At 41.7% G+C, this 17988-nt stretch overlaps 3 protein-coding genes across 3 annotated transcripts; 2 read left to right on the top strand and 1 right to left on the bottom strand.

The window, feature by feature from the left end:
* The first annotated feature begins 206 nt into the window (after positions 1-206).
* On the top strand, positions 207-5021 carry si:dkey-19b23.8 (low density lipoprotein receptor adapter protein 1). The gene is made up of 3 exons (XM_054601665.1): positions 207-292; positions 1917-2648; positions 3274-5021. The coding sequence occupies exons 1-3, from the start codon at positions 277-279 to the stop codon at positions 3360-3362; spliced, it is 837 nt and encodes a 278-aa protein (XP_054457640.1). The 5' UTR covers positions 207-276; the 3' UTR covers positions 3363-5021.
* A 4103-nt stretch (positions 5022-9124) lies between these two features.
* Positions 9125-15264, bottom strand: man2b2 (mannosidase, alpha, class 2B, member 2). The gene is made up of 19 exons (XM_054601173.1): positions 15063-15264; positions 14555-14701; positions 14166-14271; positions 13898-14070; positions 13594-13709; positions 13288-13465; positions 12987-13185; positions 12682-12872; positions 12396-12567; positions 12115-12251; positions 11679-11953; positions 11148-11339; positions 10817-11060; positions 10630-10740; positions 10342-10534; positions 10106-10252; positions 9854-9966; positions 9634-9751; positions 9125-9543 (listed from the first exon to the last, which is right to left on the bottom strand). The coding sequence occupies exons 1-19, from the start codon at positions 15186-15188 to the stop codon at positions 9440-9442; spliced, it is 3042 nt and encodes a 1013-aa protein (XP_054457148.1). The 5' UTR covers positions 15189-15264; the 3' UTR covers positions 9125-9439.
* Positions 15265-15318: 54 nt separating this feature from the next.
* Positions 15319-17736, top strand: smim20 (small integral membrane protein 20). The gene is made up of 3 exons (XM_054601175.1): positions 15319-15499; positions 15908-15964; positions 17242-17736. The coding sequence occupies exons 1-3, from the start codon at positions 15391-15393 to the stop codon at positions 17283-17285; spliced, it is 210 nt and encodes a 69-aa protein (XP_054457150.1). The 5' UTR covers positions 15319-15390; the 3' UTR covers positions 17286-17736.
* The last annotated feature ends 252 nt before the right edge of the window (positions 17737-17988 follow it).

Genomic DNA, 17988 nt, shown 5'->3' with positions numbered 1-17988 from the left:
GCTCGTCCACGCGTGTGACGAGTACGCGCCTAGGCTGTTTTAAAGGGGTTGTCTCAGGAGCGCTCTGATCCACTCACACACACACACACACACACACACGTCTCCTGTCGGGCTGTTTGCGTCGTTTCCACGTATGATAGATTGATTTTTTTTTCTTAATTTTATATATATATATATATATATTATATATATATTAATCGACTTTCAAAAAGGTTTGTGATAAGCAGACTTCCACCTGTTTAAAGTTCACCTGAGACGCATGAGGACATCGTCTGCATGAAACTGTGGCCAGGTAAGACGCATATTTGAAAAGTACAAATGTTGATTTAAGTAGCATATTTACATTATAACGAGAGTTTATAAAAACTCATATGTTACTTTAATCATTGTTTCATTCCTGTTGGTAGAATGGCAGTATGGCTGGCCGAAACTCATGCAAAAGTCTGCAAATTTGAAGTAATCTCGCTTATTTCATATTTATTTAGCTGTTAACCGTGTTTAATACGAGCCGTTGCTGAATTCGGCATACAAGAAAGGAGAAAAAATATAAAGATAAAGGTTGTTTTTTTTAATAGTTTATTGCTTCATCAATTTCCTTTTTTAGTTAAGATGAACCTAACTCTTGACGTGTATGTTTCATCTAAGTTCTACCTTGTATGGTGAATCCTGAAATGAAGAATGGATCTTAAATAAACATGCTTAGTTGATATTTGTCTGTAGGTTATATTTGTATATTTACAGCACATTTAGAATAAGATCTGGGGGAGGAATCTCTCCATATGATGTTTGGCTGCTTCAGAATAAGTGTTTGAGTTAAAAACAACAAGAAGTAGTCTGTCCACTTCCAAAGTCTCCTTCTAGCTACAGGATGGACTGTGTGGATGCAGATGACAGATTGAGTTATTTTATTCAGATCACATTAAGTTACTTGGATTCACATGATGAACCCTTACCTGGATGTAAAGTTAGATTGTTTGGTTAATGAGCTTAGCCATGTGTCCAGTGAAAGGATAAATCAGTATTGTACAGTAGCCTTGGTTTAATAGAAATATGTAGCTGTGTTTGTGTTTAAAAGGGAAAGTTGTGTACATGTTTGTAACCCACACATGTAACTGTGTGTGTTCATGCCCTGGGTCGGGCCGAGACTCTAGGTCAACTTGCATCTCTTTTTGCGCTGTGACACACTCACAAAAGCATGCCATTGTTTGTAGGAGAAATATTTTGGAGGCAGGGGGGGGATGCAAAGCTGTTTCCTGCACAGGGGGTCGACTAACAATGGCCGCCACCTTGGAAACAGTCGGTGGTTCTCTCTGCGACTCACTTCTGAAGGAGCTAGGACGTTGAAAGAATGGCCAAGAAAAGAGAAAGGGGGGAAAAAATAAAAGTTTAAACACAATGGAGGAACAGGCCGTTCTGTGGGTGACGTTGGGAGGCCAGATGAGGCTGTTGCATAAGACTTGAGTTTGTAAGGTCACATTCACATTAGTTCAGTGTGAGTAACCTTCAATTTAACATTAGCAGCTTTGCAGTTCATCAGGGTGTCTCCTACGTGACACTCAGCAGTGAGGACAAAGCCAGAGCCAAACCTGATTATAAATATTTAATTGCCAGTGTCTGGTGAATGAATGTTTCTCACTCATGTGCGTCACCTTCGTAACTGATCCTGTTTGGTGGCCTTTTGTTTTTCCATGCCGCAGTACAAGTTGTGCTGACTGCACGTGTTATTGTTGTTTTTTTCCACATCAAAGATGTGACATACGAAGAGTTGCTTTATACTTAATAAAATCCTGTGCCCTAACAATTCACTCAAATATTTACCCTCACCTTCACTTTACTCAAGTGTGAACAAAGCTTAAGCATCTTTCCTGCTCAATTATTCGTCTCTAACCTCGCTGTCTTTATCTCGCTCATTTCAGATAAAAGCAGTGGATGCAACGCTCCATTTATAGAAGAAAGGTGGAGAAGCAGGAGAGCGTCTGAAGAGGACGAGCCGACCTCCAGCAGATGCGCCTCACCTAAAACCTCCTCCAAACCCAGCCTGAAGCGCACCATGTCCCTCGGCACGTTCCACCTCATGCAGACTCTTAAGAACTCCCCCGCTGCGCTACGTCGCCGCTTTCGCCGCGACCGCACGGAGTCCCTGTCCCACGGCGACCCTCTCTTCAAGGTCCACTACTTGGGCACGGAGAAAATCTTCTCTCTGGATCGAGAGCAGGCCCAGGACGCTATTAGCCACCTGCTGGAAGGTATTTCAAACGGGAAGAAGCTGAGCAAGGATCACGCCCTGGTGGTGCGGCCCAGATACGTGGAGGTCAAAGAACTGAGTACAGGGCGGCAGCTCACCAAGACGTACCTGCAGGACATTGCGTACTGTGCCGCCGACGCCAACCGGCCCAATGTCTTCCTGTACATCTGCAAGCATCAGGGGCAGCAGCTGCAGTGTCGGGTGTTTTGGTGCAGCAGGGCTGAGCGGGCACTGGACATGACGGCTTGTCTGGCTCAGTCTTTCCAGCAGGCGCTGAGCGACCTGCAGCAGGACGGCTCGGCCACGCTGCAGCCGGGGAAGGGGAAGGGGAAGGGGGTTGAGGAGTCGTCGAACTCTCCCGCCAAAACGAAAAGCTCCACGTTGCCTACCAGTCTAGGAAAAGGTGAGACTTCGCAAAAATTTAAAAAAGTTAGTTTAATAACTCCTCTTTGGTGAAATAAATGTAAATATGTGATCGTTAGCATAGCTTAACGTCAAATCATGGGAATACCAACAGAAACTGCAGGGATGGCAGTTGCTACAAGCTAAGCTACCCTTTTAGCTAGTTAATAATTAATCTAGTGTTACTTCAGGTGTTACTTTTTTTAGATAAGATTCACTGCCTTATTTATGTGGTATAATAAACTTTGAAAAAAAAAACACAACAGTACATAAAAGTACCTGCGTTTTGGTTTTGTTAGGCACAATAGTTCTTAACTTTTTTAACAGTTTATGTTGAAAGAAACATTTCCCCAGAATTATTGCATTTTATCGTTCTCTTCTCTTGCTCTCCAAGTTGTTCAGAATGGTAAGGTTTCCTCTGCAGCGGGCAAATTTAGTGAAACGTAATGAAAACCAAGTGCTGAAGTTGATCACAGTAAATTAAAGCCCTCACTATGACACTTTAGAATCAAGCTTGACAAACTAGTTGGGCTGGTTGGAGTTACACCTTCATTCACTTTTTAATTTGCAGCTGCCAAGCCCACGCCACTCACTCATCACCGAATGTGTCTTTTTGTCTTTTTCAGTTCGCTGGAAGAAGAGGGGCTGCTCTGTGTCTCGCAGCCCCCTCAGAGCCATCACGAGAAGAGGATCTGACGCTGACAGCTGGAACTGAACCCCCGCTTTAAAACCCCTTCAAACACGGGACCACATTTACCTGATGCCAGCCTCAAGGACGACAGCACTGACAGGAGGGAGGGAGGGAGGGATTACAAGACAGAAGGAAGGACAAAAGGGATGAAACTGGGAAGTGGGGAAGTCCATATATGGATGTGTGAGGACTGGATGTTGCCGTAATCAGTGAGCGGATGGACCTGAAGGTTCATTGTAGAACAAAATTGCTGTTGACAGCTGCCTTTGTTCACCTGTCAACAGCCATGTGAGGACTTGTGACTGGTTGCGAGCCATTTGAGGACTGGACTGGTTCATCTCTGTGGCTTTCTTTTTGGTTCGCTTGTTTTGTTTTAAGTAGTCTACTTGAAACTTTAGCCACGGGAAAGTCTGAAAGAGACTTTTAAAACAAGGATAAGCAGCTGTTGGCCAAATGATCCACAGATGACGACCAAAAACTGGAAAAAGATGACAAGAGCTTCTTCTTTTTTTTCTTTTTTTTTGAAAGCTGATTTTTATTTAACTGACATTTGTGACAGGTCATGATGATTTCATTTTATTCTTTTTAACCTTGGCACTAGTATGTGTCACTTCTTTTATTTTTAATCGGAAGGACAAAACCACCCTTTTAATTTATGTTGTGAGAGTTTTGGCCAAGATTACATTGATGTCAAGATACAGACAGAAAATGCGGGCATTTCATATAAACCGTTAAATGAACTTAATTATAGTCTGGAATGCACATTATGCAGTTGGTGATTTCTGAGCACTTTCTGTAAAACATCTAAACACATCAGTTTAATTCCATGTTAGGAATCAAGGTTTATCATTTCGTACATTTCTTAGGAAGTCAGAAGAAGTAGCACCTGCATTATAAACGGCAAAAAAAACAACCTGCAGGGTCAACAAAATCCTCCCTGTACACACCGCAGCAGCATCCTGCAAAAAAAAACCAACAACAAAAACCAAATCCTAACTGTCCACTGAGATGAATTATTTGCATTTATGTGGGGAAAAGCACACTCAGCCATGACTTGCGGGTTTGTTTGTGTCCGAACACTGGGAACGCTGTGTTCCCATGTGGCGCCTCTGTGTGGAATGCGCGGCCGTGCACCTGCATTCCAAAAGGCAGGGAGAAATTTGAGAAATGTCCAACCATGACTTTGCATATTGAGCAGCCTCGTCAGTCGATGCTACAATGTGCTTTTAACGCCATGAAAGGTGCCCTAAATACTTAAGTCAAAGTTTAGGTTATAGGCATTGATGTGTGCCGTATTTCATAACGTGCTCTCATGACGGTGCTTTCTGTCTTATGGTTTACAAATGAGAGACTTTAGGATTAGTGGTGGACCCTGAGGCTACAATCCACTTGTCATTTTGTGTTTTCTGACCAAACTAAGCTAGCGATGTTGCCTTTTTTATTTATTTTTTAAAATGAAGGGTGTTTTTGACTGATGTGCCACAAAGTTTTTATCGTTTAATTTTGACATTTTGTACTTGTGATGTATCTTTTCCAGTTACAAACGGCGCGGCCCCGATCTCAGAAAAAAGGGGGTTAAAGTGCCGGCTTTAAGGTGTATTTTATCAGTGTACTATTTTTATGTCATTGTACATATTTAGTTAAATATGTATTTTATGAAGTATTAAAACTTTTTATACAACATTTTTGTCTATACATGTTTGTTTTCATACCACTGGGACTTTCAAGGAGACAAATATTTAACCAGCTTTAACTTCTGCAGCTTTGACCCCTGATGAATTATTCTGTTTCGGTCAACTTTTAAAATGTTATATTTGGCCTGAAACCGTTAAGTTGGGGGGGGACAGGACTGATTTTTGGGGCTGTCAGGTCAAGACATGCAGAGAGGTCCTGGGATGTTTAATCTCCGTCATGTGACTCATTTCCCAGGGTTATTTCTCCATTATTTTTTTTTTCACATTTTCAGCAACTCTCATACATGTGCCTACTTTCCAACTGTAGTAAAGATACACATGCATCTCCAGCTGGACTGTGTAGCCTCCTTCAGAGTGTACACAATACAAGAGAGTGGTCTCATACCACACACACTGCAAACACCATCAATTCTGATTATAACCTTTTTGCAATTTTCTTCCTACAAGAAGTAGGTAAAAGTGCACCATTATCTCATCTGAATGTTGACATATACAAACAGTTATAATCACTCCACTCCAGAAGAGTTCTGCACAGTTGGACTGCCGGCCGCCCCGGAGCTCTCCCTGTGTCGCTGTAACTCCAGCAGGGACTGGACATGGAGGCGCCTCAGAGGCTTCACCTCCTCCACCACTGAAATTAGGAAAAACCACTGTCAAAGAAAAATCCCTGCTACCCTGTGCGTCTGATTATTTAGTTATGCAGCTAAACAGCATCACCTGCTGGCTTTAATAATGGTGTTTCAAAATCACTGTACTTCTAATGTGACTTTCCAAGCTTTTCCTACCTTTGTCATAGTGCAACTCGTCCCGGTTCCCGTAAACCACGTACATCTCCAGGAAGTTGAGGAGAGCGCCCGTGACGAGGAAGCGGTCAGGGAGGGGAAGGCTTTTGATGTAGCGCATGTCCAGGGCGAAAGGGTTGGAGGGAGAAGGAACGGTGCAGAGACACACCAGCTCGCTGACGACATCCCACACACGAATACCTGGAAAACAATCATTGAATCAACATTCATAAAAGTCTAGCAGAGCATAGTAATCTTTCTAATTAAAGCTTTTTCCACAAACCTAATCCAAACAGTAGTCTCTAGGGAGGTTAGACATCTGTGTCGGATTTAGCTCATGGAAAATGTAGTAATTATTGAATCTGTGCGGTGAAACAATAGCTCTCTCTCATGTTTGGATTCCTCACATTGTTTCCATACCTCGCGTCTGCCAGTCTGCGATGGACTTGAGCTTCATGGGCGTGTCCTTGACCATCGAGTCGGTGCCTCCGATGTTGACCAGGCGCTCGTGATTGGAGCGTATCCAGGCGTAGGGGCGCCCGTACCTGACGTAGCCCGCCAGTAAAAACAGGGTGCAATTCACCTCCTGTTAGGTGGACAAAGTGGAGGCTGTGAGACTGACTGAGTGAGCGGGTTAGATGTTGGGGAAAGTAAGAGTGGCTGATACACTCACAGGTACTGCTATCTCTCTTTCACTGGGAGAGGCTGGGAGGAGATGCTCCTCACTGCTGGGGTCCCTGAGGACAGAGAGAGAGAGAGAGAGAGAGAGAGAAAGTGGGCGTCTTTGTGTGTTTGTGTCTGATGTCTGCATGCAAGACATTCTGCACTGTTTATCACAGTTTGAGATGGACAGCTGTCACTCACACGTCTTCACCTGGGAGGAGTCATATACCTTACTCAAAGGGACAATTAGTAGTGTTTACTAAACAAGGAGAGATAAATAACTCGTCCCATAGAATTAGATGAATTTCCCCCAATCATATTTACGATCTGAAATGGAGAAAATCAGCAAATCCTCACATTTGAGCAGCTGTAATCACCATTTGTTTTTGCTTGAAAACATATTTAAACAATTAATCAATTATTGAAATTGTTGGCTACATAATAACTGTATCACAGTAACATTATAGGGGCTTGCTCATCAATTTAACTTTGCAGGGAATGTAAAAAAACTGAAAAATAAAACTGCTTTGTTTTGTACAGGACAAACAGGAAGTGATGCACCAATAGATGTCCATCAAGATGCTACCAACATAACCCTGTTGCCCAATTTCAAATCTAAAAACATCACACATACTAATCACACTGACATGTTCCTATTTCCAGACACATCTGTCTATCACCTGACAGTCTGCGGCTGGGTCTTGTTGGTGTGTGTGTGCGGCGGCGGCGGTGGTGGAGGGTCTCGTGGGCCCTGAGGCTCCCCGGGCAGAGGAGAGCTGCTCCTGCTGTCCAGGCTGGGGGAGCTGCTGCTGGGGGAGACATCGCTGCTGTTACAGCTGCTGGTGGAGGAGCAGGAGGAGGCTCTGGAGACCACAAAGCCTGGGGAGCGCCAACCCTGCAGGACAGGACAGGACAGGACATGCAGTCACTGATGATGATGAGAATGTGGTAAATACTAAATGCAATTAAGGTGTGCTTTTTTCTCCAGAAACTTACCAGATCCTCGTTGACCACCGTCAGCAGCAGCTCCTCTTTCCCTCTCAGCCAAGGCTGGAAGTATTTAAAGCCCTGCAACACAAACACATTCATACAAGTAACAATTTGACCAAGTTAACTGTGTGTGTGTTTATTCATCTCTGCATGAGCATTCACTGACCTGCAATGATCCAAGTAAAGCCAGGTCACTCAGGAAGTGGTGCAGTTTCCTCCTCTGCTCCCGCTCTCGTTTCTGTTTACATTCAGTCACATAGGAGGTAAAGGGTAAGATACACAATAGCACTAAAGCTTCATTTTACTCAATTCTGACCTTAAATCCTCCCATCATCCCCTTCCTAGTCTAGTATCCTAGCAACACCGCCTCCTCAGCATCCTCAGCATCCTTCATATATAAATACTCATGATAGGGCCTATTGAACGATGCACAACAGCGACAATGCAGACATTTAAACAAAATGCATGAGGCAGATTGGCTTCAAATATAATCTTTATCATAAATCAAAAACCCTGCAGCTGATAAAAAAAGAGCACATTGTGAAGGAAGAATGAACTCACGCTGCCGCTGCTCATCTTCAACCAAATTGCAAACGTCGTCTCCTCCACATGCGATCATGTCGTGTTGTATTCATTCACTATCACCTTACATGTTGTTATGCACGGCTTATATGCAGTATATGTGTGATACACAGACACACAGACGGGTGTTGTCTCTTTAACGGTGATGGGGATGTGAGGCCCCTAGTGGCCATGTTGGAGGACTACAGGTTAAAGAGTACAGTTTGGGATATGGGCTATTATGTCTTCTTTCAGACTAGTGGAAAGAAAGCATCCAAAATAACATTTCAGAGTTTATTTTAATACTGTAGATTTCTCATAAATTCGCCCAAAAAATATAAGATAGTGCCTCATTTGAATATTTAAACTTAAATTTTAAGGACACTTCAAATTAGGAAAATATTTATTCTATGTGAGCAATCAATGCAGAGATTAGATGGTGATATCTATTGGTGATTTTTCTACCCTATTCTCCTCTAGTGTCTCCATATATGGAATGTTACAGAAGATATCTGTAAAAGCCACTTTCTCAAACTGTTTTTTTTTTCTTCTCACTCTGAGCCATAAATCACCATTTGAGTAGCACTTACGCAGACAAAACTTTCCAGTTTTCTATATTCTGAATGTTTTTACATTTGGGTTTGTTCATATATCATTCATAGCCTGATTTATACAACATTTCTAAGGCTGTTTCAGATGTATGTAGTTATACAGAGATATATCCCAAATCCCCTTTGTAAAAGTCTTTGACTGTAAAAAGTCAACAAATAAAACAAGAATCTTGAAACTCTGTATTTAAAGCAATAGTTTGATGTTTAGGGGGCACTTAACTCCCTGTAAAACCACAACTAATAGGTTTTTATAGTTGAATTCAATGCATGAGATATAATATTTTAATAAGCGAACTTAAGAGGTGTTATTAGGCATATTTTTTTAAACTTTGGTCAAAGCAAGGCTCCTGGTTTTCCACTGCTTCCAATTTTTATCCTGTGCTAAGAAATGCAACACATTGAGGTCTATAGACAGTTCTTTCTCATAGAGATTATTTCTTCAGTAAAAAATATGCCCATGAAAATGTAGACAGTTTATTCTGCGTACTATTTATTTTGTTCTACACCATGTATACCTTTCTCATCTATAATTGAATACAAATCACCAATATCAGACAAACTTTACCGTGTTGTTGGTTGGCCAGTGAAGTCAAACATTTGAACAAACATGACAAAAGTAATCACTTTATTCAGTGTGAGTCCACATGGACAACTAATCAACCCATCAGTGCTTTTCAACGAATGAACAAAATGTGCAAAAAGAAGTATTAATTAACAGTGTAGCAAAAAATCTAATCTTTAAAAACATTGTCATGTTATGTTTATTAATGATCGGCTTTCTTCACAGAAGAAAGTTCAGCCTAAAAGTTCCTGGAGGCAAAGTGAATGAAGAAGGTCCTGATCTCTTTGGGTGAGATGGTCACAGCGAAAGCATCATCTCCGCCACTGCAACAACTTTTGTTGTCTAAGAAGAAGAAATACACAAACAACAAGGTATGTAAAGAGATGATGAAACTATTATTTCATAAAATATACATATTAAAGTCTTTCTCACTTGTTTTTAAGTTATCTGCAGTCTTCCAATTCCACCTCTGTAGACGTTTGATATCCCAGGTTCCTGTGAGAGAACGCTCCTCCAGCTCTTTGACTTCTCCAATGCCATGCAGAACATCCTGTTCACACACGGAAAAAAATCCATTGAAAAATAAAAAAGGTTATGGAAATTCCTCTTGCAATACCATGACATGAATACGTAGAAAGTATTCTTGTTGCACCTTCAAGTTTACGGTGACTGGCTTTGAAAGCTCAGGGTCTTCTCCCTCCTCAAAGAGATGCATGATTCTCAACAGGACCCGATTGTAGTCTGGCTCTGAGTGCAAATCCTTACCTAGATGTACATCATACAAAAAATAACTAATTACACTTTTAAGAATTTAATCCCCAGGGCAAACAAAGGTTTATCAATTTACCTGAGACAAATCAGAATGGACTTTCAAACCTCACAATATAACCCCCCCGGTATTTACCCAAGTTTATGTTGCTGAGGTGAACATCATGATCAGAGCTGTAGTTCCATCCAGGGATACTGAGGCTGAGCAGGTGGAGGTTGGGCGGCAGGACCACCGAACGCACAGGAGAACTTCCTCTGTGTTCCTTCTCCTGCCAGGATCTCTCTAAGTGTGCATGAGAAAAAAATGCCAAATAAACCCCAAATTAAACAGTTTTTTTATGTCATGCAGCTCTAAAAAATCTAAGCGCTCACGAGGTTGGTCAATGGGCATAATGACGGGTCTGTGCTGCAGCTCTATTGCCTCCCTCTGGTAGAGCCTGGAGGTGACACTGATGGAGCCCAGCATCATCCACAGGGTGGGCCTCACGACAGAGCTGTCATTGAGGGTCAGGTTGTAGCCGAGGTTCCAGGGTAAGCTGTTCCAAAGGCGGCGATGGAGCATGACCTGAGGCGGGGGGGGGTAAACACCGGATGTGTTAACGTATGTTTCTGTGTGAGTAGACCCCACCTGAGAGATATGTGTTGGGTGCTTTTTTGTACCTCTAGTTGTCCGTTGGCTTGGCTGGAAACACCGTGAGCTCTGTCGCTGACGAGCACCAGTCTGCTGAGGTCATCCTCTATATAAGCCGCCCGAACCATGGGGAAGTAGTTCTGCAAAATGCACATTGTACATTGATTATTCTATCATAAAACCAGTATTTTTCTTTCTATAAATCCAGGTACTTACTCTTGCTAAAGTGTTGTTAGTGAACTTCCTGTACGTCCTCTCCATCATCTGGTAGCCGTTGTCGTCTGTGTACAGAGTCCTGTTGTTCTTCAAGGAGGAGCTGGTTCTGAGGACGACCTCCGTGTTGAGATGGAGGGGGCCCAGCGAGTAGGTCTGCTCCAGCCTGTGACACCGCGGCCTGCTCCCAAAGCATTCTGGGACTCGGGTGGTGATGGAGTAGGTGTAGTCTTTATCGCTTTCCTCTCTACAAGATGCAATATGTCAGATTGTAAGAAAGTGTGTCACAATTAGGGTTCATTTTACTGCAATACAACTGGTTTATTGTACCCACCTGTAGAAGTGCTGCCTGATCTCTGTCACAATCTTCCCGGGGATGATCTCCATCTCCACAGCCTCGTACGCCCGCACAGCTGACCCGTTAGCGCTGAAGATGTAGTTATCAGAGATGGGCCCGGCTTTTATATCTCCATTTGCGTGGTATTCCCAGAAATCCTGAGTCATCCTTACTCCCCTTTTTCCTTGACTGCCGAGGACGACATACAAGTCAAAGGTCAGAGTTACATTGACATAGGGGAAAAGCATTTTTAAATGAGATATAAGAGTGATAGATACAACAAGAGGTCCAACTACCCAACTCATTATCAAATATCTATTATGCTAATAATTTAAATGTATGCTATTTACTGTCTAAAAGACATTTGAGAAGCTCGAAACAGTGATTTTTGCTTGAATATGACTTAAATGACTCATCTTAAACAATACATTTTCTGTAAATGATAAACAACTCCCTATCTATAGTGAAACATTACTATTAAGTAAAAGTATATCAGCATGCAGTGCAACATAATCTGTATATCCTTACAGATGGGTGATGCTGTGCAGTAGATTAGTATCCTGGTCAAACATCAGCTCGTAACAATCATTCGTGACAGGCAGGAGCCTCCTCCCTGTTTTCATGGAGTCCCGAATGTTGCGTCTCTCGAACAAAACCCCCTCGGCTTCATAAGTCCAGCCACACTTCCTCCCAGAGCATTTCTTCTCCGAGAGCTTAATCAGGTATTTCCTGTGCTGAAGGCCTCCGAGTTCCACCACGATGAAGAGATCGTAGGTGGCATTGGACTGTGCCGACCTCTGGATCTGTAACAGACGGAGGAAGATGTTATTGCTGTTCACATCTTTGCTCTCTTCTCTACTTAATGCTACTGCTGCACTATCATTTATCATTATCCTGTAATCGCTGCATGTAACCATAGTTCAGCAAAAGTTACATAATACTGAAATATATAAAAAATAACAACCTGTGCAGGCACTGTTAGTCCATCATCATCAAAGACGGCTGCAGAGGGGAAGGATACAGTGAAGTTGATGATGGTGGTGATGTTCCAGGCTAATGGGTTGTAAACGATTACGTGTTGCTCCAAAGACTGATGAACACCTGACATGAGGAGATTAAGGACTCGTTTATTTAAATAATATCCCAAACTTGTTGACAACTCTTCATGCTACTGTTAGCATTCAGCTAGAAGCACAAAATGTAGCATGCCAATAAAGCTGCAGTCCCCTTGTTAAATTTTTACACCTTTTCTGTGGTAGCGGCTGCCGAGGATTCTGGGTAAATCGAGATTGTGGGGCAGAAGGAAGAGTGCGGCCAGAAGCTCATCCACTCCCATCATGGCCTGCGTGAGATGCTGCAGGTACATGTCGGCCACCTTGGGAGACTCGGTGCCCGTGATGCCATCATGGTGCTGAACCTAAAACACACATGCATTTTCTGTTAAAATACATTTTTATCATGTATTTGATCATGAACAGACACAATTTGCTTTATGTTCTGTTAAAGGAGTTAAATATTTTAGACACATTACCTCTGAGACAGCCCAGCGGAGCACCCTCAGTTTATCCAGGGCCCAGTCTTTAGCTACAGGTCCGTCGGGGAAGCTTATTCGATACCTGGTAAAAAGAGTCTCCGCTGCGTGCAGCTGGGAGCTAGCCTGGCGTGCAACTCCTTTCAGAACATTTCTGGAGGCGTAAAACCCCGTCCACGCCTGGTGTGGTTCTAGGAAATAAATCAGCCACAGTAGAATATATCCACAAGAAAATTGTGTTTTTTTCGTCTTTTCAAATGAAGCAGGCAACGCTTTGTATTATATTTTAGGGTTTAAATTCTTACCAGTGGAATATGGTAGAAAATCTTCACTCTCACGAGGCTCCCACACAAGATCTGATTGGTAGATGGCTTGGAAGTATTCACTAAGAGTGGCATACTGGACCGTCACCCCAAAATCTTTGCTGTTCTGGTTGATGTACTTCATCAGAGGATCCATGTTGTTGAACTGGACCGATGAGTTGTAGAACTGTTTGTCACAGCCCTGAAACACGAGGATAGTGCGGGATATTTAGTTACATGTTCAGCTACTAGTTAGATTTTTTTTTTTATATTTTCAAAAAGGGCCTTAAGTTTCTATAGTTACCCACGGCCAGAGCACATGGTTCGTCCTAAACCACGCAGCCCTCTGCTTGATGTTCTCCACCATAGTCTTGGCATAGGCCTGTACTGTCTCCTTGGTAACGGGCAGGCTCATGTTGGGGTAAACTCCATTTTTAGGGGGATCGGGGAACAAGGCAACTCCATTCCAATAGAAACCAGAGCTGAGACGTAAGAACATGTTTCCTTTTGGTTAAAACAACTTCTTTGTCTATTCAATAATAATAACTTCATAAATATGGATATAGAATTATGGTGTCTGTTACCAATAAAGAGTCGAAACGTGGACTACCTGTTGGAGAATGGAAGGTGAGACGGGGTGCAATAGCTAAACTGGTCCATAGTGTGAGTGAAGATCTGCTGGTTCTCTTTTAGAGAGGGAGAACCTCTCCATACAAACTGTAATTTCTGTACAAAAACAAACAACAGGCCATTTTAAGGTTAGTTTCACAATGCCAGTTTACTTTTCTGGTGATAGTGTTTAAGAACAGCTCCAAAAGGAAAGTGTTCCTTTGGTTTCAAATGTGGTGAACTTTGTACAATTTGTGAATTTTAATAGTCATCCCTTCACTGACGGCAGTAGTATCAACTCATACCTTGTTTTTCTGCATGGTGTCTTTAAGGTCATAGTCAATGCGGGAGATGAGGTGGGCGTTGAACCCAGCCAGGGCAAAGAGGACCGGCGTGGTCGCAGAGGCTCCAAATGGATCCACATGCCAGGAAAACTGAGGACGCACCCCGAACGTCTCATAGAGGAAACCGTGTCCCTCTGAGGCAGCATGGGAAAAAAACAAAACAAAGGTTTGCTACATATCTTCTTCTCTCAAACTGACATTTACAGGGTGAGAAAACGTGGTGCACTACCTGTCATTTGTAGTATCTCATCGTCTAGATCGGTTACAGCCTCGTCGTGCATCACTTGGCCCCCGATGATGAACTCAAGTCGACCCTCTTTAACAAGCTGTCGTACCTATAAAGCCAAGCGAGCCAAAAAATGTTAAGTACAGTATATTTCAAGGATCACGCCAACATTTTTTCAATGGGAAGACGGACTGAAAAACAGCAAGTAAAACCAGGATATCTCAATCTCTAATGTACTCTTTTCACATTTCTTGCAAGTCCCCAAACTTTAAGAATTATAAGTGCATTATGGGAGTATACCTTTAAGAGAATTTAGCTTGTAGGTGATTTATCAAGACTATCTTGCGTTATTGCATTCCAGTACTGACTATTGACACATAATGTGTCCTTACTTGTTTCTTATGGGAGCCTGTGGCCACAGTATCCCACCACAGTCTAAAGAACTCCTGCTCCACAGCGATGAACCTGCGGTCTCCAGCCTTTGACAGCTCCTCAGTCACACTGGTGTACACATTGGCTGCATAGGCGTGCATGCTCTCCTGAGGAAAACACACACTCATTTATATTATGTGAAATTAAAAACACACTCATTTATATTATGTGAAATGAAAAACACACTCATTTATATGTTATGTGAAATGAAAAACACACTCATTTATATGTTATGTGAAATTAAAAACACACTCATTTATATTATGTGAAATTAAAAACACACTCATTTATATTATGTGAAATTAAAAACACACTCATTTATATTATGTGAAATTAAAAACACACTCATTCATCTGCAAAATGTGGATCATAGTGCTTTGGTTAAAGGAAATAGTTAAACAGCAGGTTGTACATCATATGCCTGTCAAGTTTATCACATTAGGAAGAATTTGAGTGACAGAAACTCACCTGAATAGTGTACACCCAGCCAACATCCATGTGACTGTGAGGAACTACAAATGTTTGAATTGGCTTTGTTTCTCCTGCTGTGTAACAGCAACAAAGAAAAAACACAACAACTGCTAAATGTCTCATTGTCCTAGCCCCTAAAAGAAGAGAAAACTTCCTTATTATTATTGTTGTGCTGCAGCATGTGACTCTCTCCAGTACGGAAGCCCAGGAGAACCAAACGCGACGCCGCTTTTTGTCGACACGTGGTTTTTTGTGACCTCTACACCGGAAATAATAAATGTAAACACTACTCACACTTGGAGGTGACCACTCCGACATTAAAAACATGTCCAAAAACCAGAGGATAGCGTTGGTGTTTGGAGGCTTTGTGACCGCGGTTGCTGCAGCTTTTTACCCCATATTCGTCTACCCACTGACGCACAAGGAGGAGTACAGTAAGGCTTCACTAGTTACACAACCATGGCATGTGTGCATGCTCTGTCGTTACATAGGAAGCTTGTGAAGATCAATGTGTGCAGAGCTAAAAAAAATAAAAAAAATGCTGTCCACCCAAAGCATAAACAAGTAAACCCACTAAGACAAAGAGAGAGAGAGAGAGGGATGCCAGGAAAATCCATTCAGCTAAATAGTTGTGGTTTAACTGTATGTCTTTGTTAATCCACTCAACCTACTGGACAGCTATGATAGAAAGCTGCAGCCAGGAGACATGCAGAATATTGTGGATCAACTTATTCCAGTGTTACTGACAGAAAGAGAACGATGCAATGTGAAAATGTTGTTCATGACTGATTTTGACCTCTAAAATGTTCTGACATTATTCTCTACTGTTCTCTCTTTGCTAGGAAATGTCCAAAAGGTGAACAGGTCCGGAGTCAACCAGGCAGATATCCAGCCCGTAGGTAAGGGCACAAAGTAGATCTATGTATTACATTACATTACATTACATTACATTACAGTCATTTAGCAGACGCTTTTATCCAAAGCGACTTACAGGAAGTGTATTCAACATAGGTATTCAAGAGAACTACTAGTCACCAGAAGTCATAAGTGCATCTCCTTTCTTAAACAAGCATCTTAAAGCATAAACCAGAGCAAAAGTATAGTGCAGAGGCAGATTACTACGAAAACAATAATTGCAACAGACTAATCCGAATATAGTAAGTGCTACAAACTACTACGAATAGGATAAGTGCAGTAAACAAATACAAATTCAATAAGTGCAGCGAACTGATACAAATACAGTAAGTGCAACAACTAATACGAGTGCAATAAGTGCTACGAGGAAGGCTCAGGGTAGTACTTCTTGAAGAGGTGAGTTTTCAGCCTGCGCCTAAAGATGGGCAGCGACTCTGCTGTCCTGACGTCGGTGGGGAGTTGTATGTATGTATGATGTTTCAGTCTACAAAACAGGTTTATTATGTACCTGATGGAGGTTATGTAGACTGAAACATTGTAGATTAATATATCCTTACTAAGCAAGAAAACATGCTGTAATTAGTCAGTTTTTGCTGTCCGTCAGAAAGTACGTCAAAAGACTTTTCTTAATGAGATATGATATCATTTACAAGATATTCTCTTGCATACAGTATGTCTATCATACACAATGAGTGTTTTCATAGTTGCTCAATCAGCGGATCTTTTCTAGAGTAAACGTTGGTTATTAAAATGTTCATCCCAGTTTGTCAAAGTCCAAGGTGATGCCCTTAAATATCTTGTTTTGTCAGTTCAAAACCCAAAGATGTTCAGTTTAATAAGATAAATATCACATTTCCATATTTGAGAGGCAATAGTTTGCAATTGGTTTTCTGCCAAGCGACTAATTGAATAGGTGACTAATCATTCAGCTATCTACTTTTTATTTTTGTCTTGTGCAGTGCTTCCAAACTTATCATGTTTGCCTAACTTAGATATATGGGGTTTACAATATACAGATCAGAGTCTGTAACTGGTTTACAATATACAGATCATTTTGATATTTAGCTAGTACCTGAAGTATGGTGAATAGATGTTTGGTGAATGGAAATTTGATTTGATTGCACATACTGTTGAAAAAAACGTAGTAAGAGGAGTTACCACCCTTTAATGTATAATTTAATGCCTTAACAGTGGTGTAATGTTGCAGTTGCATGCATGCTGACACTGTTAATGTTGTCATATTTTATTATTTTATCCAAAGGTGTGAAGATTTGGTCTGATCCATTCAAGCCTGCAGACAAATGACCACCAGCGACGGCTAACCCTTCACATATTCCACTGACACTGATGCTGAAGAAGAGTTTGAACAGAGAGTGCCTGTCTGATGAATGCTTGGTGTGTGCGTGAGTGAATGTTTTCCAGAATGTGATTCCTTAAATCCTATAAATAAAGTTTAAACCTCTAATAACTAAAGTACTTGTGAATTTATGGGTAATGTTTTGTGATGACAGACAGTACAAAGTGCAGTGAATGTGAGACAAGAAGCACAAGTTTTACTTTCTACCCAAGTTCACTTATCTACCATGTGCTGCTAGTTCTCTTTTGTCCACTAGGGGGAGCTCTATGCCCATCTGTTTCCACAAAAGGCATTGAGTTGTCTAATGTTTTGTTTGTGCATCTTAGATATTTTGGAAAAACTTTTCTATTTCCAAAAGCCTTGCTCTGGTATGCAGCCTGTGGAAATTATAATAAAATACAGTGGTTTGTTTACCCATCCCTATTTCACCAGAATTTGTTTTGACATTTGATTTTGATTTAGCTCATATAAGAGTCATAAAAACGGTTCAGCAGATGAGGGACAATGTCCAGTAATGTGCAGTATCATTTTCCGAAATGGAAAAAGTAGAGACAAACTTATTCCAGAACACATCACTCCGTATTATCATTTCTCTGTCACAGACGCAGGGTTTAACTGTTGCTCCGCTGTTTAAATGGCATGTGACTCTAA

This window comes from Anoplopoma fimbria, chromosome 7 (assembly GCF_027596085.1).
Source record: "Anoplopoma fimbria isolate UVic2021 breed Golden Eagle Sablefish chromosome 7, Afim_UVic_2022, whole genome shotgun sequence".
Taxonomy (NCBI): Eukaryota; Metazoa; Chordata; class Actinopteri; order Perciformes; family Anoplopomatidae; genus Anoplopoma; species Anoplopoma fimbria.
This window is presented reverse-complemented; position numbering and strand designations above follow the sequence as displayed.

Excerpts from the sequence above, each read along its gene's own strand:
- si:dkey-19b23.8 (XM_054601665.1), top strand. Across the intron at positions 2,649-3,273 it reads GCCTACCAGTCTAGGAAAAG|TTCGCTGGAAGAAGAGGGGC; the intron begins GTGAGACTTCGC and ends TGTCTTTTTCAG.
- man2b2 (XM_054601173.1), bottom strand. The coding sequence starts at position 15,188 with ATGAGACATTTAGCAGTTGTTGTGTTTTTTCTTTGTTGCTGTTACACA. Across the intron at positions 10,535-10,629 it reads AAGCCAACGGACAACTAGAG|GTCATGCTCCATCGCCGCCT; the intron begins GTACAAAAAAGC and ends CCCCCGCCTCAG. Across the intron at positions 9,752-9,853 it reads CAGTCACCGTAAACTTGAAG|GATGTTCTGCATGGCATTGG; the intron begins GTGCAACAAGAA and ends GTGTGTGAACAG.
- smim20 (XM_054601175.1), top strand. The coding sequence starts at position 15,391 with ATGTCCAAAAACCAGAGGATAGCGTTGGTGTTTGGAGGCTTTGTGACC. Across the intron at positions 15,500-15,907 it reads GACGCACAAGGAGGAGTACA|GAAATGTCCAAAAGGTGAAC; the intron begins GTAAGGCTTCAC and ends TCTCTTTGCTAG. Across the intron at positions 15,965-17,241 it reads GGCAGATATCCAGCCCGTAG|GTGTGAAGATTTGGTCTGAT; the intron begins GTAAGGGCACAA and ends TTTTATCCAAAG.